Genomic DNA, 27,597 nt, shown 5'->3' with positions numbered 1-27,597 from the left:
GCGAGACCACGAGACGGCCTGGCCCGCAGCACTGGGGGAGGCGGACGGCGAGAGAGTCCACCGGCTACGGCGGGACAAGGCGAAGGCCCTCAGTGTCCTGCTTCGACGTGAGCCACCACGCAGCCGCCACACTCGTGGCGACCAGGCCAGTAAAACCCGGCCGAACCGCGGCGGCCACACAACAAGCCACAAGGGGGTGGGGGACGCGGAGGGAGCCGCCCCGCGCCTGCGCACCATAGCTCCACCCACCGGGCCGCCCCTCCCCGCCCTCTGCGTGCGCACTGCCTCGGATCCGCCTCTCCGAAAGACGGCTGGCGCGTGCGGCCCGGCCGAGCACTGGTTGCCCGAACCTCACCGTGCGCGCGTCCGCCTGCTTGTGGCTGACGTGAGACTCTGAAGCCGGCCTCAGGTAGGCTGACTTCGGGGATCCCGGAGGAATGGCTCCCGGGTGCAGGAGCCCGTGGCGCCGACAGAGCCCCGGCGCGGGCGGCCACGCCACTGGGGTGATAAACGCCTGTCCTCACCAATCAGGGGAGAGACATCCCGGCTCCTGTCCTATGGGCTGCGTCTCTAACGGGAGCGGGGCGGGCAGTCTCGGAACGCGAGGTACCGGCTCCCGCGCGCGGGCCGCGTGGCCCAGCGGAGGGAGAGGGGTCGAGCGGGGAGACCCGGGCAGCCGGGATCGGTGTGGTGGAAAGCGCCAAAGGCCGCCGCCGAGGGGCCTCCCCGGGCCTCAGCCTGCCACCGGTGGGGCCGGCCCGGCGGCCTGGCGAATCCTTCCTGCCCTAGCCCGCGGGAGGAGGGGGTTTGTAGGCTTGCTGGGCCTCACGGGCCTGGCCGCCCAGCCGCTGTCGCTCTTTCCAGTCCTGGGCAAAGATGCTGGCGTTTGGAGCTGGTCTACGTCAGCGTGGCTCACTTACGGCCACGCTCGTCCTTTTGACTCCTCAGCAGCTCGGTGACGCGGCTGCTGCTGCGGGGGTTCTCGTCCCACTTTTTTCTGGCGGCGCAAACCCAGGCAGCGGGCGCCCCGGGGGGCTAGATTGAGATCTCAGCACCAGCGGGTTCTGAGCTTATTTCCTTCCCTCCCTCCCTCCCTCCCTCCCTCCTTTCCTCCCTTCCTCCCTTTTTTCCTTTTTTTTTTCATCTCTTGATCTATATTGCTTTTGTACTTGAAAACCTTTAGTGTCTTGTCATCTTCAGGAAAAAGTTCAGCGTGGACATTCAGCCTTGCCCATCCATGGGCTGGCCCTTTGCCCAACCCATCCCTTTGCCCTCATCCTCTTTCCTTGGTGTATCCCCGGGGCTCACCTGCTTGTTCACGCATTGCTGTTGTTTAGCTTGGTTCGGTCAGACAGCCTTTAAGGCCCATTGCAAGGCAGGTCTTCAAAACGAGTGCCTGGATCCTCCTGACTCCAGGTCATCCCTCCCTGTCCTCTGAAGAGCCCCAAGAGGCTACCTTGCTCCTGTCACTGAAAGATGGGCTTTCTTATTTCCCTTTAAGAGCCTTGGTGTGTTCTCTGTGCTTCCTTCCATCAAACCCTGCTACTCGTTTAATTTTAAGTGTTTTAACCAGCCTGCTAGAAATTTGAAGTGTGGACCCTCATTTGACTTACATTTTTTTGAGGTGCCCCTAGCATGTGAGTAGCTCTCCCATAGTAGGTAGTTTGTAAATGTTAGGGAATGGGCCCTCTCCAACTGGATCTTTGTGGTTGTTTTTTTTTTTCTTCTTGCCAGTCACTGTGGGAAGACTGCCATAGTATTCTCTGGTGGGGGCTAGGTGAGACGATTCTTGCAGTAGCAACTTGTTCTGAACTCATTCAGAGTGGCTGAGGAATCTGTAGGAACATCAAAAATTTTCTCCGTGTGTCTAATAGACTTCGTGAGATATGCCAGGTTAGCACATACCTAAAATAAACCCAAGTTTGGTATTCATGTGCTGATAAGGAACCATTCAGTTATGAGGTGACAGCAAATCTCCCAAATAACATTTAGTGTGAGGAAGAAACTGTGCCATATTTTGGGGTTCACAATCTGCATTAACATATTGAAAACTCCTGAAGATCATGGGTTAAAGATTAGTCAGAATTTCTTTTGATTTTTTTTCCCCCATAAAGTAAGTCTCTTTTCCCTCTTTTGAGATAGGGTCTCCTTATGTTTGTAGAGTGTCTTCAAACTTGGGACAACCCTCCTTCCCAAGAGCACCCTTTTTTTCCCCTCAAGATAGGGTTTCTGTAGCTTTGGTGCCTGTCCTGGAACTCTTATAGATCAGGCTGGCCTCACAGAGATCTGCCTGCCTCTGCCTCCCTAGTGCTGGATTAAAGGCGTGCGCCACCACACCACCCAGCTATGTAACCAGTCTTGAGACCCAAGAAACTAATGGAAAGTCCAGGTCCATAGAGAGCAGACTGCGGGGATGGAAAGGGCTCCTTAATGACCCCAGAGGTCATGTGGAACTCAGATGCTTACTTTTGGCTCATTCCTTACATTTTTTCCAAATGAGATCTTTGGAGACCTGCTCTTCACCACTGTCAATAGATACATCCCCAGAAAGCAGCTGGGCGGAAGGGGTCCAGCTCTTAAATGATGGCTGCCCCACCTCCTGGTGCTGGGACTAAAGGCGTGTGCCACCACCGCCCAGCTGAGTGATCCTTTACAGGCCTTTCTGGAAACCCGATTGCATTTTGCAGAAACATACTTTTGAAACATTGCAGCAGAGAATAGAAAAAGCAGGCTAACATTCCTTGCTGTTTGAGGGGAAAGATATTTCAATCATTATGATTTCCTTGCCAAGTATGTTCCTGGGAGGAGTGGGGCTGGGAAATGCTTCCAGCAAAACTTCCCTGTCCTTGTTCCTTAGCTTTAATTTGGCCTCACACAGCGTTTCTAGAGGGGAAAAAAAGTGTCTTTTTGCTAAAGTGTTTTCCTGCCACAGGGTGACTGAATTTCCTCTTTTTGGTTAAATTTAGGTTTGCTGACCCAGTGGTCTCCCAAGCTGGGGACTGGTGATAAATCTTCTGATGTGTCACTGTCTCCTTGCTTGTTGATGCTGTTTTCCCTGGTCTCTTGATTCTGCTGACCTTGCATCTACAGTACTTGTCTCGAGTGTTTCTTTTACTACGTTATTACTATCTGGGTTTAATGTGATGTCTGTTTGCCTCCTCCTCTGTTCAGTATGGGCTTTGGACTGGATTATTTCACAAGTTCCATTTCCTTCAGCCTGTTTTATCTCTTTAGGGCATACCTGGGAGAGATTGCTGCCAAGAAACATTTATTAAACTACAGATGAGAACTACATGTAATTGAAGGAACTGGAGGTTTTGTATGACTTCTTTTAAACGCTTAACAGTTCTTTCCTGTTGGTCAGTCTTCTAGAACTTAGCAGAGCTTTGTTCTCTGTGTGTTTAGCCAAACATTTTTTTCAAGGAGAATTGGAATGCTCTTTCAAGATTGTGACTTTTTCTCTCACATAGGGGAAATTTTGAGACATTTGCCTGGTACTCAGTGTCTGGCAATGATACTGGCTAACTGGCTGTGAAGGTTTATTTGTAAGATGTATATATAAAAATCTGTGTGTACTTATATGTAAATTTCCCTTCTAGGTTAAAAGGGAAAATGAAGTACATTCTGGTTACTGGTGGTGTTATATCAGGAATTGGAAAAGGAGTCATTGCCAGTAGTGTGGGCACAATACTCAAGTCATGTGGCTTACATGTAACATCAATTAAAATTGACCCCTACATTAACATTGATGCAGGGACATTCTCTCCTTATGAACATGGTAAGCGAACTGCAATTTTCTCTTCTAAATAGTAGCTGTGTCTATGTAAGAACATGCTAGCTCTTGGGGATTAGGTGTACATCTTGCATAATTTCCATTTCCTGCCTTCTAGAATGATCCTTAGTGTAACAGAATGATGATTTTTCTCTCAAAATAAAAGGAGGCAGCTATCTTAATAGATAACTTATTTTCTATAATAGATGTGGAATGTGGGTGGCAGGTGGGTGTGGTGGCAGCGAAATGAAAGTTTTTCATGTCATTTAAAAGAAGACAAAATATGCTGTTTGTGGCCCTGAGTGCTGGGATTAAAGGTGTGCATTACCACTGCCTGGCTGGAGAAGCAGTTTTAAAACCTACCTTAAAAGCTGAGTCCGGTGGCATAGGACTGTAGTAGTTGTCCTAGTACTTAAGGAGGCTGAGACAGGATTGCAAGTCTGAGGCCAGCATGGACTAACTACATAGTGAGCTCAAGGCCAACCTGGGCTACTTGTTCAAGGCTAGTTAGGATTATATAGCAAGACCCTGTGAAAACAGTGAAACTCATTAAGACCCTGTGCCTTCAAGTTTTAAAGTTCCATACTTTTGCTTTTTAGTGTTGAAATAAGAATCTGGAGGTTATATACTGCCGTTTTAACAAGTAGCATCAGAGGATCCATATACTAGAGGAATTTTATTGTTCTCTCAGTTCTAGAGGATTGAACCGAGGGCTTTGTGTGCTAGCATCATCCACCTTTGAAGGGATTTTAATACAAACTTCTTGACCAGAGGTTGGGTTCTCTGAAGGGTGATATAAGATAGTTTCCTGTTTTTGAGCTTGTTCCCTGTGTAGATGGTGGGAATGAGTCATTCTAGGCAGCATTTCCATCATGAAGTTGCGAAGAATAAATGTGAAACAAAGGAATGGGGCAACTAGGACTATTAATAACTGCCCAGAGCTAAAGTGTGCTCCAAAGCTGGCTTTAAAGTCAATGCACCCTTTCTTTATGTCATAGAAGTTTCGAATAGTCCTGCTTCTTTTCTTGAACGTTTGCTGCTTGGGTAGGTCTTTTGTTCAAGATCCTGAGTTACTGCAGCGTCTCTTCACCACAGTCTTCATGACTGGGCTTTCCCCCATTCCATGCTTCCCAGTAGTGAGTGAGTTCAGGTTGGAAGCACGAAGCACTCTTTTGGAGCGTAATTGGCAGTTGTCTTCAGACATTTAGTTTTCTAGAAATAATGTCCTTGTTTTGTAATCTGGTTGTGCAGACTTTGTTCCATCTGAATGTTTATATTTCAAGATTGAAATTGCACATGGCAAATGTGTTTTTCATTTCCTTGAACATGTTCACTCTTCACTGAAGGAGAAGTTTTTGTGCTGGATGATGGTGGAGAAGTTGACCTTGACTTGGGAAATTATGAGCGGTTTCTGGATATCCGCCTCACCAAGGACAATAATCTGACCACGGGGAAGATATACCAGCATGTCATTAACAAAGAGCGCAAAGGAGATTACCTGGGGAAGACTGTCCAAGGTAAGACTGGATTTACCTTTAAGAAAGAAACTATTAACCAATTTAATTTCTTTTGAGTATAAAAATTTATTTTTATGTGATTTTAGTATTTTGTCAAGGTATTATTACCAAAATATCCTTTCGGTTGGAAATTGAGACTTGTCTGGCTATTCCCTCAGAAAATCCTTGGAGAAAGCTGCTATTGGCTCTAGTAATGGCATAGGTGTTGTCAGTCAGCATGGTGACATGGTTGGATTCCGGAGAGCTGCTGCTTTTACATGCTAAGCAGTGAAGGAAGCTTAACTGAGGCATTGTGCTTGGTGGCTTGTGTAAGTGATGGGGAAATGAACTTCCATTGTTTATGTTGGGAAACATACATGTGACACAGGCTTTTCATGTGATGGAAGTCTGAGAAGTGGGCTCCTGGGCCCCTTGGAGTTTTCACCAGCTCAGCTGACATCTCTGTTGGCTGTTCTGAGATTTTCTGTAAGTAGTCATTTAGGAAAAGTGTTCCCTGCTTTGAAATGGTGGCACTGGGACTCCGTTGGTCTGGTGGGATGACAGTAGGCGAGTCTGGGCCATTGCTTTCCTCTGAGTAGAAGAGCATTTTGCTACACTGAGAACCAAGGTTCAGCCTGACTCTGGTCTGGGGCTGCCCTGGCCAGAGTCTGGTCCAATCATTTCATAATTTGGGGCTTAGCTCTGTTACATACTAGCCCTATAAACACAGGAAGGAAAATTCTGTACCCTTTTGAGATGTGGTTTCCTTTTGTGTAAAATGGAGGTGTTAAAGGCTTCTGCTTTTTGAGTTGATAAAGAGTTAAAAGACTGCATCAGGATGCTCTGCTCCACCTTCCTGGCACATAGAGAGATGGTCTGTTGTGAATTAAGATCATGTTGGTTGTGCAGTTTGTTCTGGTGTACTTGTTCCTTTATTTGTCACCATGAAATGTGACTCACTAAGGGTCAGACCATTAGTGGTACACAGGTACACAGGCCCCAGACTACAGGAATCTGTGGGCAAGAACTAGAGGGGAAACTGCTGTGGTTGAGACATTACAGTCTGGGACAGCAGCGCTGTCACCCAGTGGATGTTATGTGAGGCTTTCACTGATTACTAAGGAGTTTAAATGTGGAGTAATGAATTCTGATTAGTGTTTGTAGATCACTTGGCTGCTCTGTGTGACATAGGTAATGGATATTTATGCAAGAGCACTGTTGTTTAACCCCAGATCATTCCAGTCACCTGGGAATTGCATTCTTTTTTTTTTTTTTTTGATTTTTCGAGACAGGGTTTCTCTGTAGCTTTTGGTTCCTGTCCTGGAACTAGCTCTTGTAGACCAGGCTGGCCTCGAACTCACAGAGATCCGCCTGCCTCTGCCTCCCGAGTGCTGGGATTAAAGGCGTGCGCCACCACCGCCCGGCTGGGAATTGCATTCTTGACTCCAACAACTGTGATTCTAAAAAGTGTCCCACAGTAGCTGGTTATTACTGAATCCTGGATGTTCTGCTAGCTTATAAGACATTCTCAGAAGTAGACGTCGTAATTACTTCTACTTGAAGACTCCAAGCTTAAAGATAAAGAGATAATTGACTCTCAGTACAGCTGGTGAGTCGTGAACTGAGATTTGACCCTAGGTGCCGTGCCTTTCACAGCTTTGCTGTGTTATGTCTCTTGCAGTGGATTGCCTACCCTTTGATTTAACTGGAAACATGGCACAGGGTTCTGGTAGTATGTTTGCTCCTGGAAAAACGCTCAGGTGTGATGCACCCACTGCAGCTTCAGCTGAGAGCGGTAGGGGTGGTCACAGGTTTTGTGTCCTTGTGTAGTAGAAGAGTAGACTGCACAGGCCAAGTGTTTGGATCTGCTTAGGGAAGCCACTTTTGGCTTCATTCTTTTCACATGGCTTCCAGCAACAGTCTAGAAGTTTGGAAAGGAGGCCTAGAGAAGTGTGAACCCAAAGATTTATTGGGTAATTTAAGGGCACTTCAAAAATACTATGATCCTATTGCTTGTTTAGGAAGAACTTTTCCTAAGTGCACCCATACCCCATTGCTTGTATATCTAGACAAGAAAGTATATCAATTTGTCTTAACAGTCAATGTATTTGCCTTCATAAATGCTGATTGATAGGTTACAGGTTTCTTTTCTTTTCTTAGTTGTCCCTCACATCACAGATGCAGTCCAAGAGTGGGTGATGAGACAGGCATTAATACCTGTAGATGAAGATGGCTTGGAACCTCAAGTGTGTGTTATTGAGGTTGGTATGATTCTTGCCTGTGTGAACTAGTTCAGTCATTCCTTTCCTTAGCCATCAATAGGACCATGCTCAGTCAAAACCCAGCCTTCCATTTCTGTGCATGCAGTGTGCAGCAACAGATAGAATGGTGCACAGGGGAGACAATATTTTCCCTAACAGTGTTCTCTTTTAGTGTGTGTTGGACAGTCTAACACATACTCAGAGTGACAGGACACATTTTTGTCACTTGTTATTAGTAGCCCTTTGCTTGCCTCTGCTTGCTAGCTTCCTTTGCTTTGTTTCTATTCTACTGTCCGTTCATCCCAGCTCAGGAAGTCCCAGCAGTTTTGTTATAACTGGTGGTTTTTAGTAGAAAGGTTATACTTTTCTAAGGAGATTCATCTAGGTTTGTTTGTTTGTTTGTTTTTCTTTCATTCTCATTCATTCATTCATTCTCTGTGGTTCTCAAGTGAATCAACAATGCCTAAGAATTATAGTCTAGTTTCTGGTTCCCTCCCTCCCTCTTCCTCCTCCTCCTCCTCCTTTTTTTTTTTTTTTTTTTTGAGACAGGGTTTCTCTGTGTAGCCCTGGCTGTCCTTGGAACTCGCTCTGTAGATCAGGCTAGCCTCAGACTCACAGAGATTGGTTTGCTTCTGCCCCCCAAGTGCTGGTATTAAAGGTGTGTGTCACCACTACCTGATTCCAGGTACCTTTCAAGCCCAGTCATTTTCTTAAAATGCTGTGACGATATCTTCAATATTTTTAGGGAAATCAGGAGTTCCTAATAGTATCAACTTTGAGCACAAAGCAGTGTCTGAAGACTGACATTCTGTAAGGCTAGGAGTTTACAGTTAGACTGCAACCTGGGCACTGAAATGATAGAAATTCAATGTTAACCTCTGAGGTGGTGTTTCTTTTCAGCTTGGTGGCACAGTGGGAGACATTGAAAGCATGCCTTTCATTGAGGCCTTCCGCCAGTTCCAGTTCAAGGTCAAGAAGGAGAACTTTTGTAATATCCACGTCAGTCTGGTTCCTCAGGTAAGGTATACAGTTTGGTTCTAAGCTTTCAACACCGGAGGTACAAGAAATAGGAAATAAAGAACTTCTGTGAGTTTATTACAATCACATGCTTTATTTATTTGATGTATGTAGCTGAGTCTTCTTGTTAATCCGTGTTCTGAAAGATTAAATGGAAAAGGTTTGAAAAATGAATCAGGATTCATTGTAATAAAGGTGGTAGATTGAACATGTATGCTTGTCTTTGCTCTCTGTCAAAATCAGAGTGAAGTACTTTTTTTTAAGACAGAAATTCAGAAAAGAGCATGGAGATGAGTTGGCAGTAATAAAAGTAAGGAATTTACAAAGGACACTGACACATAAAAACTGCCTGAGCAATCTTGGGTGTGCACCTGCAGCAGGGGGTGCTGAGAAGCTGTCCTTTTTGCCCTGTGGCCCCTCCAGAGGCTCATGATAGGCAGTGTCAGGCTCTTCTGGGTGTAGGAGGAGTATAGGGCTCACTGCAAAGACTGCTCATACCTGTTTGCTTTTGTGCCCAGCCAGGCATCTGCGTCTCATTTTTTCTATAAGATAGCCCTGGGAAGTGTGTCTGACAAGCAGACACTGGATAGTTGAGAGCAGTGGTGCTGAACCATAAACATGCCATGTTGCTGAGATGCTTACTGTCTTGTACCTATTGGTTCTCAGAGTCTTCAGAGCCAGGCTGGGCCCCTCCACATGGGAAGTCTGAGACTTCTGTTATGTGTGACTAGCCTAGGAGAAGACACTGCTCCTAAGGCTCCCCAGTCACCAGCCTATCTTTTATAGGGAACTTCTAGTTTGCTTTTAGATAGGAGTCAGCAGCCAGTAACTGTATGTGTTCAGCAGGAACTGGATGCCACATGACAGGAACACAGGTAAGAATTGAAGCTAAGAATTAGATAAAACAGAGATGACAGTAAGAAGGAGGGAAGCTGAAGAAAAACCCAGAAGTAGGACAGAGACAGAAAATAGGAGAGAGGAGGTAAGAAAGAGAGGATTGGTCCAGATCTGTTATATATAGCAGGGTATCCTGTAAAGAAATAAGGGAACTGGAGGACCAAGAAGGCTGAGTCTGATGAAGCAGGACTTGGCTGATACACTCCTCCTAGACAAATGGGTGAAGAACGCAGCCCTCACTGGAGAAAACCACAGGGTTGACTGTACTACCCAACATTTTCCAGCACTATCTTTGCTATTCTTTTTTAATTAAATATCAATTGAAGAGAGAAAAAAAAAAGAAATGAAGAGGGAAATGTAGTTTGAATCACAGGTTGTATTTGAGGGCCAAGGGCTATTGATTGGCTTTTTTTTTTTTTAGGTTTATTTACTTATTATATAGAATGTGCTGTGTCTACATGTGCTTACATGCCAGAAGAGGTCATTGGATCTCATTACAGATGGTTATGAGCCACCATGTGGTTCCTGGGAATTGAACTCAAGACTTGGAAGAGCTGTCAGTGCTCTTAACCTTTGAGCCATTTCTCTAGCCCCTAATGGGCAATTTTTTTTTTAAAGGCTTGTTTTATGGAAATAGATCTATATTCCTTGGTTGATGTGTCATCTGTGACTGCTTTTATACTGAAACAAAGTTGAATCTGTATGACAAACTATGGTCCACAAAGCTCAAAATAATAACAGTAGTAATAGTAATGGGCTTTGAGATGGATAATATGCCATGATGTAGCTCAGAGAGGACTGGACTCACTGTAGACTGTTGGCCTTGAACAGCCTGCTAAGTGTTCAAGTAAAGGGCATGAGCCATGATGTAAGACTAAACCCTAAAGTAGTTATTATCTGGCTCTTTACAGAGTTTACTGGCCTCTGATCTGAACAAGAAAACTTTTTAAGACACAGTTTCTAGATTGGAAGAGCCCATTGTGTGCTTACTGTATTGATTCTAAAATGGCCAGACTAAGGTTCAGAGTGATGAGTGTAGCTACAGATATTCCCCGCCTGCTGCGCCCCCTGGACCAGGTTTTCTCTGTCCACCTGTTCCTGAAGCTGCTTATAAATTATAAACCTCTCTGTCTAGGTTGTGGCGGTGCACACCTTTTTCCCAGCGCTCAGGAGGCAGAGGCAGGCGGATCTTTCTGAGTTTGAGACCAACCTAGTCTGTAAGAGCTAGTTCCAGGACAGGCTCCAAAGCTACAGAGAAACCCTGTCTCGAATGAAACCAAAAAACAAAATAAAAACAAACAAAAAAACCTCTGAGGCTTAATATTTATTACATACTCTTTGGTCTGTTAGCTCAGGCTTTTTATTAACTAATTCTTATATCTTAAATTAACTCATTTTTATTATTTTATATTTTATTACAAGGCCTCTACCTTCTTTCTCCCTGCATTCAGTTTAGTTTTCTCGCCTAGCTATATTCTGTCTTGCCATAGGCCAAAGCAGCTTCTTTATTAATCAATAGTAATAGAACATATTCACAACATACAGAGGGAATCCCTTATCAGTGAGAGTATAGAATAATGAAGTAGAAGACTTCAAAGGCCCTACAGAAAAAAATTAAGTCAGTATGACCAAACTGCATTAAACATTCTTTTTTTAAAAAAAAAATATTTATTTATTTATTATGTATACAATATTCTGTCTGTGTGCATATCTGCAGGCCAGAAGAGGGCACCAGATCTCTTTACAGATGGTTGTGAGCCACCATATGGTTGCCGGGAATTGAACTCAGGACCTTTGGAAGAGCAGGCAATGCTCTTAACCACTGAGCCATCTCTCCAGCCCAGCATGAAACATTCTTGAGGCAATGTTTCTTCTCAACCTGCCTAATGGCTGTAGCCCTTTAATGCAGTTCTTAGGTTGACCTAATGTGGTGGTGACCTCCAACTATAAAATAATTTTCGTTGCTACTTCGTAACTGTGATTTTGCTGTTGTTACGATTTGTAATAGAAATAGCTGTTTTCCAGTGGTCTTAGGTGACTGTTGTGAAAAAGTCATATGATTCCACCAAGGGGTCACAGTCCACAGGTTGAGAACCATCATTCTAAGGGAAGGTTCTTTCCAACTGAGAACTCTAAACCTAGCAGATCTGTCTTAAGTGTGGGAAAAGAATAAAGATACTTTATTATAGACAAAGTTTGGCACATGGCCTACCTGAATACTTCATGTACTCAAGAGTGTACACAGCTGAAATAGCATCATGGGTCAGGAGGGAGAGAGCTCAGTAGAGCATGCCTTAGACAAGCTGAGCTGTAGCAGAAAAGCAGGGCAGTAGTTTGGGAGTTGACATGGACTGGGGGCTGTCTTTAGTGTCAGCCAAGCTCTGCTTCAGTTCTGCCCCAAATACAGATATGGAAAAAAGCCCATTATTTGTAGGATTTGGAGAGTGGCAGGGCAAGACCGTGCAATATTGTCTGTTAAGCCAAGCCCCATAGAACCATTTGACCCTAAAATATATGCATGTGTAACTTCAATAAAAATCAAGGCTGAATTGTACAATCAAATTTTCCAATCAGAGGTTTAGAGAAAAGTCCTGCTTGGAAAGCTGTCAGAGAAATGAACCACTTGTTTTTTTATTTTGTAAAACAGCCAAGTTCAACAGGGGAACAGAAGACAAAACCTACCCAAAACAGTGTTCGGGAGCTTAGAGGACTTGGGCTTTCTCCAGATTTGGTAAGGTTTCCTTCAGTGCCTGCTTTTGGTGTTATTGACCACATCTAATTAAAATCTAGCTTCTCGCTGAGAGGCAGGCGGATCTCTGTGAGTTCAAGGTCAGCCTGGTCTACAGAGTGAGTTCCAGGACAGGCTCCAAAGCTACAGAGAAACCCTGTCTTGCACGCCCCCCCCCCCCCCCCCCCAAATCTTGGCCTCTGGTGTGATGGATGTTTGTCAGCAGATATCTAATTGTGGAGAAAACAGGGCTTTGACTGGGATTGGAGTCTGATTTTCTTGCAGGCACATAGGAAGGCTTATACTTCTTCTTGTGTCTTGCGTCTCGCAGTCCTTCACTCCTCCTAAGAACATTGAGGAGGAGGAGAACCAGTTAGCTCTTGTAGTTCACTCTTTCCCCCTTGCTGTCTCTCATGCTCTGCTTGGGATGTAGGAGTTGTGGTTTTGAAAACTAGATAGAGGTGTGTTTGTGGATCATGTGCAGTGTGCTTGGAGCTGACATTTTGGTCCATCTCAGAACATTACCGCTATTTTAATTCCAGTTGCGGAAAGCCCTACTTAGACTCTTCCTTCTGCTCCAAGTTCCTTGTTTTCTTAATTACTAGGTGGTGTGCAGATGCTCAAATCCTCTTGACACATCCGTGAAAGAGAAAATATCTATGTTCTGCCATGTGGAACCTGAACAAGTAAGTACTTTTCACCTCCGGAAATGACTTTACTTCTCTTTACCTTGGGGTAAAGGCATCTGGGTCTGGAGTCACGTTCCTTGTGTGACTCTTAAGCCAGGGACTCCTCAGGTTCTGCTTCACGCTCAACCCATGGAACACAGGATGATTTTCATTTTTTCAGTGATCCTTTATTGTGTACTTTATTTTAGGTACTTCTGTCTTCATAAGTGAAGAAGGGGGAAGATTTTTTTTCTTTAGCAGAATTGATTCTCATAAGAATTACTCTTTGGGCATGGCAGTGCACTGTTTTAATCCCAATATTAAGGAGGCTGAAACAGGTATCTCTGAGTTTGAGGCCAGCCTAGACTACATGGCTAGTTCTAGGACAGCCAGGACTTTTTGTTTCAGAAGAACAAAAACAAAAAAAATAAAAGCTGTGAAAACTCTTTACTGTTACTCACATTTATTGCAGATTTGAATTGCAGGTCTTCTGCCTATTTTAAACATTGGATTGTTTATATCAAGCTATAAGAAGTTAATCTGAATGTAGTCTTTCGTCAGGTATGCAGTGTTTTTTCAGCTTGTGGCTTGCTTTTTATGCTCTTAGTGGAGCATAGAAACTTATAAATGTTCAATGTTTTCTTTTGTGAGTTGTGCTGCTTTCTCTGCTTAATGATGGTCATGAAAATTTTCCTCAGTTTTCTCAAGTTTTATATCATACCAGACCCATTTTGAGTCAGCGTTTGTGTACAGTGTGAGGTAAGTAGTGACAGATTATCTTTCTGTGTATGAATATTCAGGTATCCAGCTCTACTTGTTAAAATCAATTTTTGTATAGTATGTAAGATTTGCTTCATAAACCTTAGATTTATGTATAACTTCATTTTTGTTACTATAGTGAATGATATTTTAAAAAACTGTTTTCTTGATTAGGAATAGCCTACATGCGGGGCACCCTGGTGGTTTCTTTTGATTTATAGTCTAGCAACCTACTGAAATTCTGTTAAGTCTTGTTTTTTATGGGCACATACAGTCAATCATGATGCATGCATGTAGTTCCAGTTGCTTTTATTTTTCAGATCACATTGTATTTCTTGTTTGACTTTAATGGGTGACATTTCCAGGATCTCTGACTAGTGACCAGAGCTATCTTTTCTCTCTCTCTATTTTTAAATTTTATTTATTTTTGTTTGTTTTTGGTACGAATACTCCATCTACATGTATCCCTACATGCCAGAAGAGGGCATCAGGGCATCAGACCCAATTATAGACGGTTGTGAGCTACCATGTAGTTGCTGGGAATTGAACTCAGGACCTCTGGAAGAGCAGTCAGTGTTCTTAGCCACTGAACCAGCTCACCAGCCCTGAGCCATCTTCTCTTATTCTTTTAACAGAAAGCAGGAGTTTTGTTAGACTATGGGTATTTTATATTTTCAAAATTTACCTAGTATTCTTAATTTATCTCAATTTATTTTGAACAGGTTCTGAATTTTTATCGCCTTTATCCACAGAGATCTTACTTCTCTCCTTTTTAATGTGTTCATGTGGCATGTTCCAGTGTTACTCTTATTATTGGCACATACTCATTGTACAGAAGGATCAGTTTCTTTATAACATTTCCATAGTATATATTGTGAATTTTGAATTTACTTACTATTTTTTTATTTTTGGTTTTTTGAGGCAGGGTTTTTCTGTGTAGCCCTGGTTGTCCTGAAACTTGCTTTGTAGACCAGGCTGGCTTTGAACTCAGAGATTTCTGCCTGCCTCTGCCTCCAGAGTGCTGGGATTAAAGGTGTATGCCACCACTGCCCCCCCCCCCCAACTTTTCGTATTTCCCACCTCCTTCTTCTGGTTTTCTACCTTTTACCTACTGTGTGAACCCCCTTCTACTTTCATGTCCTGTATTTGTTTTTAAAAATCTAGATTCCTTATGGGAGAGAAACCAAGGTCCACTTTAAAATGGGCCACTGAGGTAGATTTCAAATTTGACTGCACACTGGGCTGGGAGCCTGCCACTTCCAGACAGTTGGACCTGAGTGATTGTGCAATATAGCATAGACTTAGCAATTCTTACAAACTCCCTCAGAGATTCTTCTGTATAGCTGAGATTGAGAATCACTGATTCTATTAATATATAGGCATATTTTTGTTATTATTTTGAGATAACCTAAGGTGGTGTCTAACTTATGCTTCCTTGCCTTAGCCTCCTGAGTACGGGAATTACAGGTGTGCACCACCACATCTGGCTCTTTTTAAAGGATTTTTCCACCCATGTTCATAGTAGTCTCCATTCACATTTTCTATTCTTGAATCAGTTGCAAGTTTATCTTTCTAGAAAAATCACTTTTTTTGTTCCAAATTAAAGTTTTCCTTCGTTACGATCATGTAGGTGTAACCCTAGTAAATTAGTTGTTTTTATTAACCCTCCCCCTTTTTTTAAAACAGGTGATCTGTGTTCATGATGTTTCATCCATCTACCGGGTACCCTTGTTGTTAGAAGAGCAAGGGGTCGTAGACTATTTTCTTCGGAGACTTGACCTTCCTGTTGAGAGACAGTCACGAAAGATGCTGATTAAATGGAAAGAGATGGCAGACAGGTTTGTCATAAGCAGTTGGGCATGCATATGTCAGTCTTTAGTAGGGCTCCACCATGCTGTCATAATGGGTAGAAAAGGTGCTCATAGAAAGATGTTCAGAAGGCTAACAAAGCATTTTATACCCAGAATGTGGTCACAACACAGAGGAGGATCTAGGTAGTCTAGGCCTGTTCCGAGGACTTCAGGCAGTGAGTTCAGATCACTACATTGTGCTGTACTATCTCATTAGCTCAACAGCACCAACAGCAGCCTGGTGGCAGAGGGGTACATGTATTCCCAGAGCCTACAGGAATGCTGGCCTTGGCGGCAGCACTCTTAATACCTAAGCTGTGTTTGGGAACATGCCATACTCTCAGCTAGAAAATGCTGAGCAGGGATGAACTGCTGCCCCTTGTCCTTAAGCTCCGAGGTTGTCTCATTTCTGAGATACTAACTCCTGGCCTAGAGCAGGGTGAGTCAAACTGACAGGGTAAGCACACACGGATGGAGTGGAGTGCTCGTTGTCTTGTCTGTGATAACTGCTTTCACTTGGACAGTTTCTTTTCTGTTTTTTGACCATTTATGTGGATATCTTTTGTAAGTCTATTTGCATGTAGCTATAAAAATAGTCTATAGTTTTTTAATGACCTTTTTTCATAAAACTTGAAACATTGTTAGTCTTTTAATTGTCTTAGGGTCTCTATTGCTGTGAAGAGACATGACCACAGCAACTCTTATAAAGGAATCGTTTAATTGGGGCTGGCCTACAGTTCAGAGGTTTAGTTTATTGTCATCACGGTGGCAAGCATGGTGGCTTGCAGGACATGGGTACTAGAAAGTTCTACATCTGTATCTGAAGGCAGCAGGAAGAGACTGAGACGCTGAGCCTTAAAGCCTGCCCTCAGTGACACACTTACTCTAACAAGACTTGCTACACCTACTCCAACAATGCCCTATCTCCTAATAGTGCCACTCTCTATAAGCGTATGGGGACCATTTTCTTTCAAACCACCACATTTAATTATGTTTTAAAATAGAAATTTTTGATGATTATGGACAGGCATCCTTTGTGACTGTACCATAATTTATTTGACTTATGTTAACTCTCACGAATTGTTTAGTTTTTTTGCCTTTTTGGGTTGATTTTTTTTTATTTTTAATGACATTTATTTATTTTGGTTGTTTGTGTGCTTGAGCATTTGCATGCCACAGTGTATATGTGGAGATCAAAGGACAACTTGTAGGGGTCTGATTTTTCTTTCCACCGAGTTCTGGGATGGATCTCAGATCATTGGGCTTGTGTGGCAAGCCCACCGAATTTCACCTACTGAGTCATCTCATTTACTCCAATCCTATTCTTTTTTTTTTTTTATGTATTTTTTTATTGATAAAAGGAGAATAAAGAAAAGAAAGAAAAAAAAAAACAAATTTCCACCTCCTCCCAGCCTCCCATTTCCCTCCCCCTCCTCCCATTCTTCTCCCCCTCCTCCCACCCCTCTCCCCTTCCCCCCACTTTTCTCCCCCTCCCTCTCCAGTCCAAAGAGCAGTCAGGGTTCCCTGCCCTGTGGTAAGTCCTAGGTCCTCCCCCCTCCGTCCATATCTAGGAAGGTGAACATCCAAACTGGCTAGGCTCCCACCAAGCCAGCACATTGCATTGGATCAAAACCACGTGCCATTGTCCTTGGCGTCTCATCAGCCCTCATTGTTCGTCATGTTCAGAGAGTCCAGTTTTATCCCATGCTTTTTTTGGTAACAGTCCAGCTGGCCTTGGTGAGCTCCCAGTAGATCAGCTCCACTGTCTCAGTGGGTGGGTGCACCCCTCGTGGTCCCGACTTCTTTGCTCATGTTCTCCCTCCTTCTGCTCCTCCTTGGGACCTTGGGAGCTCTATCCAGTGTTCCAGTGTGGGTCTCTGTCTCTATCTCCATCCATCGCCAGATGAAAATTCCGTCCTGATGAGATTCCTCTCCAATCCTATTCTTTTTCTGAGACTGCCCTTTTGATATAAGGGTTCTTTTTGTTCTGTGCACAGTACTGAGGTGATACTCTGTCGTCTTCCTGGGCGTGTTTCCTCCTTGCAGAAGTAATTTCAGTCTCATAATGGTGTGGATGTTGCAAGTAACTGTCTTGATCCTTATTTGCTAGATATGATCGCTTGCTGGAGACCTGCTCTATTGCTCTTGTGGGGAAATACACCAAATTCTCAGACTCGTATGCCTCTGTCATTAAAGCTTTAGAACATTCTGCATTGGCTATTAACCACAAGTTGGAGATCAAGGTAAGGAAGGGTGGGGTGGGTACAACTAAGGAGTAAATGAAAACAGCTTGTGTGTGTGTTTTATACATTAAAAAATTGGTTGGGTGCAGGTATATGTGGGTACATGTGTATGTGCCATGGTACACATGTAGAGTTCAGAAAATAATTAATACAAGTCATTTTTTTTCTTTCATAATGTGGGTCCTAGGGATTAAACTAGGTTGTCAAACTTGACAACAAATGCCTTTACCCACTGAGTCATCTTGAAGACTCAAGCCTTGTGATCTTGTAGATACTCCATACCTACCTGCTTTATGGTTTTTGGACCTCTGCATTTATTTTTAGGGATAAGAGAGATTCATGTTGGTTTTGGGTTCCAAGGAGACACCAGAGTATTTCTCAGAAATAATGAAGGGGCCTTAGTGCATGGTTCTGAGTGTCAGTCTCTATGGAATGGGAGGGCTGTTGTAATAGGAGCGTTGGGGCTGCATCCCCAGCACCCTGGCCGCCTGGCTAGCTTATGCCCCGAAATAACACACAAATTGTATTCATTTAAACACTGCTTGGCCCATTTCTATCTAGCCTCTTCTAGGCTAATTCTCACATTAATTTAGCCCATTTCTAATCATCTGCATAGCACCGCTAGGTGCGCTTACCGGGAAGATTCTAGCCTAAGTCCATCCTGGGTCGGAGCTTCACCGCGTGTGTCTGCCCGGGAGTGGGGAGCATGGCGTCTCTGAGCTCACTTCCTCTTCCTCCCAGCATTCTGTTCTGTTTACTCCTCCCACCTATGTTTTAACCTATCAGGGCCAAGCAGTTTCTTTATTGCTTAACCAATGAAATCAACAGATTGATATATGACACTCCCACATCAGAGGGCTTGGTGGACATAGGTATAGTGCACAGCTGATGGTGCCACCAAAGACTTTGCCAGTAGCTGCTCTGCTCCCATCAAGTGTCATGATTAAAGGCACAGACTACAGAGCAGGTGGCCAGTCTTGGAGTGCTGGATCTGCTGCCCAAGTGCTCTGAGCTTGGATGTCTTAATCTTCTGCCTGGGTTTCCTTTAAAAGGGGATTGTGATAGTGGTTTCTCCTGTGGTTAAGAACTAAATGGTGCCGGGTGGTGGTGGCGCACGCCTTTAATCCCAGGACTCGGGAGGCAGAGGCAGGCGGATCTCTGTGAGTTCGAGACCAGCCTGGTCTACAAGAGCTGGTTCCAGGGCAGGCTCCAAAGCCACAGAGAAACCCTGTCTCGAAAAACCAAAAAAAAAAAAAAAAAAAAAGAACTAAATGGTTTACTTGGAACTGTAACTGCTGGATGTAGTTGCTTCCTTTGGAAGGTGACTGGTCCATTTAGAGTTCTTGTTCCTGTTACACTGGCTGGGACTTTTCAGGAGGTTGAGGAGAGAAGTGAGAGCTTGGAGCCTAGTGGTCCATGAATACAGGTTCCCACAGAATGGTAACATAGACCTAGATGACCCCATTTTACTATCTGGACTTTTTTTTTTTTTTTTTGCTAGTTCTTTACATCACTGATTAATTTTATCTATTTGAAATTAGTTTGTGGCCACCTTGTGTTCAGTGAATGGAGGCTGAGAGAAGAATAAAGAATTAAAAGCCCCAGTTTTTTAGGAACAGTGAGGCTGTCAGACATAGAACAGCTAGGAAAGATCACTTGCCTTGGTAGATATATGAGAGAGGAAGGCCCTAAGGAGGTTGAGAGGGCTTGGGAAGGCAGAGGGAAGGAAGGGTGTCTGATATTCAGGAAGCATTTTCTCAACTGAGGCTCCCTCCTCTGTGATGACTCTAGCTTGTGTCAGCTTGTCATAAAACCAGCCAGTACAGGGTACTATTCCTAAAATGGTTATATCTTATTTTTTATAAGTCATACTTTGATTCAGGTGGGAGAAAAATGGAAAAACCAGCTAGCAAATAAACCAAAAACCTATGTGGGATGGCCTGTGGAGAGTGTCATTTGAACAAAGGACAGAGCCTTTTCCAGTGACTTACTTGCAAAATCTAAATACTCCAAGTGGAGTGGGTAGAATTCTTGACGGTTAAATAATCTTAAGGGGGACCCTTAATTAAAATATTATTTTTTATTAAATACTAAATTATTGAATTTAATTATGTTCACTTTAAACTGAAATTAAGGGAGATGGAACATTGATAATGTTATTTGAAAGTTGAGAGGTATGGTTGGATTCATAAGCTTCTGTTTTTCTCTCTGCGTGGTGCCCCAGTACATTGATTCCACAGATCTGGAGCCCAGCACCCTGCAGGAGGACCCTGTGCGTTACCATGAGGCATGGCAGAAGCTCTGCAGTGCTCAGTAAGTAGCCTTCTCTGCCAATCCACATAGACCTGTGCTTCCAGTGCTGAGGGAGGTCTTTTGCCCGTTAAAATGTCTTTTAATGATTAGACAGCCTAGTAAATGGAATAATTTGTTTAAAAAAAATGCGACGTTATAGTTGGATCTAAAGAAATAAACTCTCATTTTACTGATGCTTCATGGGGCTTAAATATTGTTTTCATCTGGATCATTTGATGAGTAGCCATCAGTTGAGTCTCATAAATTGTTTTTGATAGCTGCTGCTAATACTAATGTAGGGCAAGTGCTCTGTCACTAAACCACATCCCCAGGTCCTCTTAAGAGAAGGTTTCTCTGCTTAGCCCTGTTCGCCCTAGAACTTTAGTCTGGCCTTGAACTCAGAGATCTGTCTGCCTCCGCCTCCCAATCATTGGTATTAAAGGTGTGTTCCACTATGCCCAGTTAGATTTTTCTTAAAATATAAAAAATAGGACGTTTGAATGCACTAGAGCAGTCAGTGTTAAGAGGCTCTGAACTACTGCTGATTTGCTTGGTCAGTGTGGTGCACTGCAGAGGCCCCTCATGGAAACTGAGAGGAGCACTGGAATCCAGAGGAAACGTGCGCTGACTGCACTTTGAACATACCTATAGTCTGGTACTTAGGAGGCTGAGGCAAGGGGGATTTGTGAGTTTGGAGCCAGGCTGGGCTATACTGAAAGACCTATCAGAAAAGAAATACGAATTAGGGTCAAGGACAGTAGCAGCAGCATCCTGATAGCCCATGTTTCTGTTTGCACTAAGTTATTGTGTTTACATTCACAGAATGTGTACCCACAGTCTTCCAGCTGTAGTCTCAGACCCCCTGGGGGCTTAGATATATGGGAAGTTAGTTCATGGCTCAGTATTTTGGAAGTGGCTTCTTTGGTATGATTACGGGCTGGATTAGTGGAAAAGGGAAGTTGCTTTGTGTTCTTCTCTCTGCAGTGGAGTGTTGGTTCCAGGAGGATTTGGTGTTCGGGGAACAGAAGGAAAAATTCAAGCAATTGCCTGGGCTAGGAAACAGAAGAAGCCTTTTTTGGGTAAGGAGCCCTGCTGTGCCCTCTTCACTCTGGAGAGAGAAGAATGAGGAAGATGCCAGTTTTTGTTTTTTTTTCCTTTTTTTTTCTAGAGAGGAGAGGAATTTTCTGGGGGAAATTCAATTATATTTTCTTATGTGTATGTGTGTAAGAACATGTCATGGCATACATGTAGAAGGCAGAAAACAACTTGTCATGGTTCTCTCCTTCCACTATTTTGTCCCAGGAATTGAGCTTAGGTTATCAGGCTTAGGTTAGCACTTTTATCTACTGAGCCATCTCATTGGCCCTCAGATTCGTAGTATGGAAAGTTTTTGAGCTACATGTAAATGACAAGGAATTTTGAGAAAGTGAACTGAGATAGGAAATGTTTGCAGTGCATGTAAGGCTGGGTTTTGTGTTATCCTCACTTGGCAAAACAGCCAGTAACTGGGCCGAGTGATTTCTGGATGCTTCCTGTTGCTGCACAGTTAAGTGGTTTTCAACCTGACCAACCTGGAAATGAGCACATAATGAGAAAGAATTGGGAGCGTGGATTTTAAGGTGCCGAGTGGAGTTTCATTTCTTTAACTGAGTAGCTTTGCAGAACCCTGAATCTTCATGTGTATATAAGTCCTGGTTTAATTCAGCAGGTAAAGCTTTTGGGTGTTTCAGACATGATGTTAAGCATATGATTTCCACTCAAGACACAAAGACACTGACAGGCTGGGGGGAATGGAGGAGTTGCCCTCTCAGTGGAGATTGACATTATTTTTCCTTCTCTTGGAAGGTGTGTGCTTAGGAATGCAGCTAGCAGTGGTAGAATTTTCAAGAAATGTGCTGGGATGGCAAGGTAAGTGTCTTGTTTAGCAACTCATTCCTGGCCTGAAAGCCATTGTATGCTGGTGGTTGAGAGCTGTGAATATGATGCCTGTTTTCTCAGCAAGTCTCAGTGTTCAGGGAAGAAGGCACCTTAGTCATAGTGGTGCAAGAATCCCTCTACATATGCATGAAGGAGCACTTGAGCGAACAGGTCTTTGGCTGTTGCCCTGCATGTTTTGTCTCAAGATTCTCACTTTGAACACAGTGACCACCACCCAGATGTTGTCCAGCAAGAAGCCACTGATGTACGGAAGGATTGTGTAGTTATAGACTTGGGCTCAAGTTCTGGCTTTATCACTAAATATATAGGTAGTTTTAGGCAACTTAGTCTTTCTGATTTCTGTTGCCTATAGAATAGGCATCACTTCACACAGTTGAAAAAAATGAGGTGAAGCTGAGTGGTGATGGTGGCATATGCCTTTAATTCTAGCACCCAGGAAACAAAGGCAGGTGGATTTCTGTTATTTCAAGGCCAGTCTGGTCTACAAAATAAGTTCCAGGACAGGCAGGGCTACCCAGAGAAACCAGGTCTTGAAAAAAATAACAGCAAAAGTATGTGAAATGCCGGGCGGTGGTGGCGCTCGCCTTTAATCCCAGCACTCGGGAGGCAGAGGCAGGCGGATCTCTGTGAGTTCGAGACCAGCCTGGTCTACAAGAGCTAGTTCCAGGACAGGCTCCAAAACCACAGAGAAACCCTGTCTCGAAAAACCAAAAAAAAAAAAAAAAAAAAAAAAAAGTATGTGAAACACTATAAACAAATAGTCACTATCAGTTCCTGTCAGAAAGTGTAAGATCTACTTGTAACTGGATGACTATGAGAGACTAGACTTCTCACAGTGCTGGCTTTTGAGCTTGCTACAAAATGAAGCATGTAGGTATGAAAAAGCTGTCTGTAGTGTGAGAGCCTCTGGGCAGCTGGCTTGTGGCCAAGGCTGGGTTCCACCTCACAACCCTGGGGACCATGGCTCAGTGGGCATAAGCAGCTTGTCCTTTATTTCTGGTGTCTGAGTCTTCACAAGGACTGTCTGCTCATCACCCAGAGCTGGCATCTAGGATTCTTGGATGCTTTTACACTCAAGCTCAAGTTCCTCTCTCCCCCTGGGGTTCCCAGTTGGGCAAGTGGCCTTATGATATGCTTAGCCTGATTTGGGCCCAGGCAGGAAACAGTACCTTACATTCACACAGAAAGGGATTTGATCCTTTGCCTTTTTGCCTAGTGCAACCTATAGAAAGGTAGTTTATGTTGAAATCAGTTAACTTCCCACCTTTTTCAGAGACTGAGACGGTGAGTTTCATGACGACCTGGACTGTACAACAAGACCTTGTCTCAAATTAAAAATGAAAAAGGGCTGGACATTTTGCAAGGCCCTGGATTCATTCCCAGTGCTGCAAAGAAAAGTAACAGCTCAGCTAATTCCTAACTTAACTGAGGATGACAGCATATTAGATGCTGAGGACGGAAGGCAGAGGGAACAGTTCTTACTCATCTTAGAGAATCTATAACAAAATGAAAAATTAATGTAAAAACTGTTATCAGAGAAACAATCTAAGATGATTTTTATCCACCTTGCAGTTTGACTTCCCAGAAAGATAAAGATTTGATAGGGCGAGTTCACGGGTGTTTAGTCCTATTTTACTGTCCCCTGAAGGGATAAAACTATGTGATTATATTTTAATTATTATAGCCGGGCAGTGGTGCGTCCTCCTTTAATCCCAGCACTCAAGAGGCAGAGGCAGGGAAATCTGTGAGTTTGAGGCCAGCCTGATATACAAAAGCTAGCTAGTTCCTGGACTGCTAGGACTGTTACACAGTGAAACCCTGTCTCGAAAAAAAAAAGCAGACAAGACAAAAAAATTTACTAGTTCTCTCTCTCTCTTTTTGGGGGGTCTTGTTTTTTGCTTTTTGTATTTTGAGACGGAGTCTCACTGTGTAGCTCTAGTTGGTCTTAAACTCTCTGTAGATCAGGACTTTAACTCACAATATCTACCTGCCTTTGTATCTTGAGTTCTAGAATTAAAGACATGTGCCACCACACCTGGCTATTGGTGTTCCATAATTTTGTAATAATTTATTTTTATTTTTTTACTTTGTGCATATGAATGTTTGTAAGTGCATCCTATTTGCCTGGTGTCCATGGAGGTCAGATGGCACTGGATCCCCTGGAACTGAAATTATGGATGGTTGTCAATAGCTGTGTGGGCACTAGGAACCAAATCTAGGTCATCTGGAAGAGCCGAATGCTCTTAATTATTTGGCCATTGACTTTAAACAGAGAAAGAGATCGTGATTTGTTGCTTAGCATGAAACTATAACAGGTTTTGTTTATAGCTATTTTCATAACTCAAGTATTTTAACTTTTCAGATGCTAATTCTACAGAATTTGACCCTAAGACTAACCATCCTGTGGTGAGTCAAGCATTTGAACCTCTCAGGGCTTAGAAAGGGTGGAAGGACATCTCTGAAGCAGGGGATGGCAGACAGGCAGTGACGTCACTGCGTCCCCAAAACCCTCAGATCTCATGATAAGGACTTTCTGAGTTTTCACTTAATTCCTTACCAGTCTTTTCAGGTAACCACAGGAAATCTGTAATAGACAGGTATGGTCCTTGATAGCAAGGAGACAGCTCTCCTGTCCCCTCAGTTCCTGGTGGGAAGTGTGTGGGGGTGGAGGCTTGTTGATGGTAACCATTGTTCTCAGAGTTCCATAAAGCAGTTCATGTTCTCTTGGGTACCAATCCTGAAAGGTAGACAGGCTCAGGGTTGACAAGCTCGGAGTGGTGATTTCTTTAGTGGTAAGCAAGGCTTTTTCCAGACTGCAATACTGCTCCTGTCGATCACCTAGATATGTGGCCTAGACAGCCTGTGATGGTACTGAGTTCACTGGGGAGGAGCTTTGTCTTTGAATCCCTAGCCCATGAGTGACAGGCATACTTAAGCATTTTCTTTTTCAGTATTCAGCAAATGCTAATCATTGGTTGTGTACAAGGGACTGTTTTGTCACTGAGAAGATGGACAGGTTTTTGATCTCAGTGACTTAGCATCTGTATATTAGGTGATCTGAAGTTGGAGTTTTGTTAATGTAAGAACAGTGGGAAGAGGGAGTGGTGCATAGGGAAGCCTGGAGGAGTTTGTAAGGTGCTCAGGCATGCTGGGCCAAGAGGCAAGCCATTTCAGCCCCCTTTGGGGTGCCACAGTCTCCCTGTTCATAAACTTATTAGTGGCTGTTGGTCTTTTGTACCCTTTTTTCAGACCCAGAGGACAGCCATGTCTGACTAGTTAGTCTTGTGGCCATATTAGTGTGGTGCCACAGCACAGAGCCTTTGACCTCCCAAGGGGACAGCATCATGAGGCAGGCTGAAGCACCTTTCTTGGAGTGCTTCACTTGGGGAAGGAGGTCTGACTTTAACAGCAGCAGATGTGGAAGTCAGATTTGTTTTCTGAACATCTCTAGGTCATAGACATGCCAGAACATAATCCTGGGCAGATGGGTGGAACCATGAGGCTGGGCAAGAGGAGAACCCTGTTCCAGACCAAGAACTCAGTCATGAGTAAGTTGTTTCACATGAGTCTGGCTTTTGTCCTGGTTTATACAGGGCACATGGGCTAGGTGGTGCTGTAGCTCCAAAGAGCCAGGCCAACTTTTTCTTGGCCTTGTTCCTGTTTTTGCAATTTTTTCTTCCTCCTTTTCATGCTTGTTTAGGATGTTCTGTGTTAGCTAGATGGTCTCTGGTAATGCAGACAAGCCATTAGGTTAAATCCATTGCAATCTATGGTTACTTTCTTATACTAGTAAATAAAACTATGCAGAATTTGGTGGTTAAAGAAAAAAAATCACAATTTCATATAGTTTAAATACATTTTATTCTAACAAATAATCATGGTTAAAAACTTAGGAGAATTGGAGGAGGAAAATATCGAAGAAAATTAGTAGACATTGCCTTGCCCAGTGGAAACATTGCTTTCTATATCTTGTGGGAGTTCCAGTGGCAGACTAGTTTGAGAATCACTTGTACCATTTTCCAGTTTTTCCAGCTGTGCTGTTATATGGATTTGGGGCCTCAGTAGGCAGTGAGGAGCGAGTCAGTAAGCACCCCATTTCCTCACACTGCTTGTTTATCCACAATCACCAGGCACCAGCCAGCTTTTCATTTCCCTTCCAGACACTGTTCTGAGGGCCTGTCCTGTCCCTGTGGTTCCAGCACCACAGTGCTTTGCATTTAGCAGTGATTGTTCAAGGGACCCCGTGAAAGTTTGTTCCTGTTCTGGTACTTAGTTTGGCCAGAGGAGTCAGAGCCCTAGGAATTGTCTGAATTACATAAATCTAGAGCAGATGGCTAGCAGAATTTTTGGTTGCCTGGTTTACTACCTACATGATGGAGTGAATTGGGAAGTTAGTAGTTTACATAGATTGTCTTACAAATTGCCTGGTTTTCTGTAGGGAAACTCTATGGAGACATAGACTACTTGGAAGAGAGGCACCGCCACCGATTTGAGGTGAGGATGTGAGCCTGCTCCTTCTGTTACTCTGCAAAGAAGGGAATGGAGAGGCCAGCATAATGAGTTTTCCTGCCCCCCAGGTGAATCCAGTCTTGAAGAAGTGCTTGGAAGAGCAAGGCTTGAAGTTTGTTGGCCAAGATGTTGAAGGCGAAAGGATGGAGATTTTGGAGTTGGAAGGTGACTGGGTAGTGATAACTCCTCGGTGTGTGGGAAAATAGAAAAATGAGTTTCCCAGGTGAGGCGGTGTCACACACTGCAGTTCCAGCCCTTAAAGAGTTGAGGGAGGAGGATGAGTTCAGGTTAGCTGGGGCCAGAGCCAGACAGACCTTGTCTAAAGAAAAACGAGGAGGCAGCAGTTTCTGTCACAGTTCTGGAGAGGGGAGGTGCATCCCTAAGCCTGGCTTCCAGAGCAACCATGTAGCCCTGGGCTCTCCCAGCAGGCTCTCCCAGCATGAAGAGCTGGACTTGGTGCTAAATTCCTTTCACATTTCATGTGAACTGTAGGCAGGTCACAAGATACTCAGGACTCTGGAGAGCAGGAGCCTCAGCCCTGAGGTATATGGTATTGAGGAACGTGTCAGCTCCCTCCTGCTTTGGAATTCCTTTTGCCTTGAATTTTCTTTCAAACACTCTTAGGGTTTATTTGTCTCATCTTTGTATGCACAGAATACTAATTTTTCCTTCTGAATTTGTTGTGTTGCAGATCACCCATTCTTTGTTGGGGTGCAGTATCACCCCGAGTTCCTGTCCAGGCCTATCAAGCCCTCCCCACCCTACTTTGGCCTCCTTCTGGCCTCTGTTGGGAGGCTCCCACACTACCTGCAGAAAGGTTGCCGGCTCTCACCCAGGTAGAGATATTAATCACAGTGAGGCTCTAAGAAAAAGCCATTTGGCAGGTCCTTGCTATGCTGTGAAGGTTGAAGGTTCCCGTCCTTTTCCTGGGGGTTTTGTTAGGCTTCCCCTGTCTTACTGGCCAGGCCTCATTTCTATGATTTCTGGTTGTGGGAATGCTGCTGAGCAGATCCTGTCCATGGCAGGTGGGTCACAGCCAGGTGGGCTTACGCCTGATTACTTTTATCTGAAACCAGTTTCTCTCAGTAGGTGGCAACCATATCAGTATTGAAGTACTCAGAAGGAAATCCCTCCACAGCCTCACATGTGTGGTAGAGATTGTTGCCA

General features: G+C 43.9%; 1 protein-coding gene and 1 non-coding gene across 3 annotated transcripts in view; both read left to right on the top strand.

The window, feature by feature from the left end:
* The first annotated feature begins 255 nt into the window (after nt 1-255).
* Nucleotides 256-27,597, top strand: part of Ctps1 (CTP synthase 1) — a 28,723-nt gene continuing 1,381 nt past the window's right edge. The window contains exons 1-17 of one of the 2 annotated variants that reach the window (XM_075944747.1): nt 256-409; nt 3,600-3,778; nt 5,119-5,289; nt 7,429-7,529; nt 8,430-8,546; nt 12,091-12,174; nt 12,777-12,857; nt 15,285-15,436; nt 17,559-17,691; nt 19,916-20,004; nt 20,968-21,062; nt 21,829-21,891; nt 24,284-24,327; nt 25,373-25,469; nt 26,360-26,415; nt 26,499-26,595; nt 27,122-27,266. In XM_075944747.1, coding sequence (XP_075800862.1) covers nt 3,613-3,778; nt 5,119-5,289; nt 7,429-7,529; nt 8,430-8,546; nt 12,091-12,174; nt 12,777-12,857; nt 15,285-15,436; nt 17,559-17,691; nt 19,916-20,004; nt 20,968-21,062; nt 21,829-21,891; nt 24,284-24,327; nt 25,373-25,469; nt 26,360-26,415; nt 26,499-26,595; nt 27,122-27,266 — 1,691 coding nt within the window. In that variant the 5' untranslated portion in view covers nt 256-409; nt 3,600-3,612. The remainder of the gene's footprint in view (nt 410-3,599; nt 3,779-5,118; nt 5,290-7,428; nt 7,530-8,429; nt 8,547-12,090; nt 12,175-12,776; nt 12,858-15,284; nt 15,437-17,558; nt 17,692-19,915; nt 20,005-20,967; nt 21,063-21,828; nt 21,892-24,283; nt 24,328-25,372; nt 25,470-26,359; nt 26,416-26,498; nt 26,596-27,121; nt 27,267-27,597) is intronic. The other variant, XM_075944748.1, reaches the window with a different exon arrangement.
* LOC142834520 (small Cajal body-specific RNA 4) lies at nt 9,595-9,722 on the top strand. Its single transcript, XR_012907611.1, has one exon.

The sequence above is a fragment of the Microtus pennsylvanicus genome, chromosome 13, assembly GCF_037038515.1.
Source record: "Microtus pennsylvanicus isolate mMicPen1 chromosome 13, mMicPen1.hap1, whole genome shotgun sequence".
In the NCBI taxonomy this organism is placed as follows: domain Eukaryota; kingdom Metazoa; phylum Chordata; class Mammalia; order Rodentia; family Cricetidae; genus Microtus; species Microtus pennsylvanicus.
Note: the sequence above shows the minus strand (reverse complement) of the source record. Positions and strands in the feature narration are given on the sequence as shown.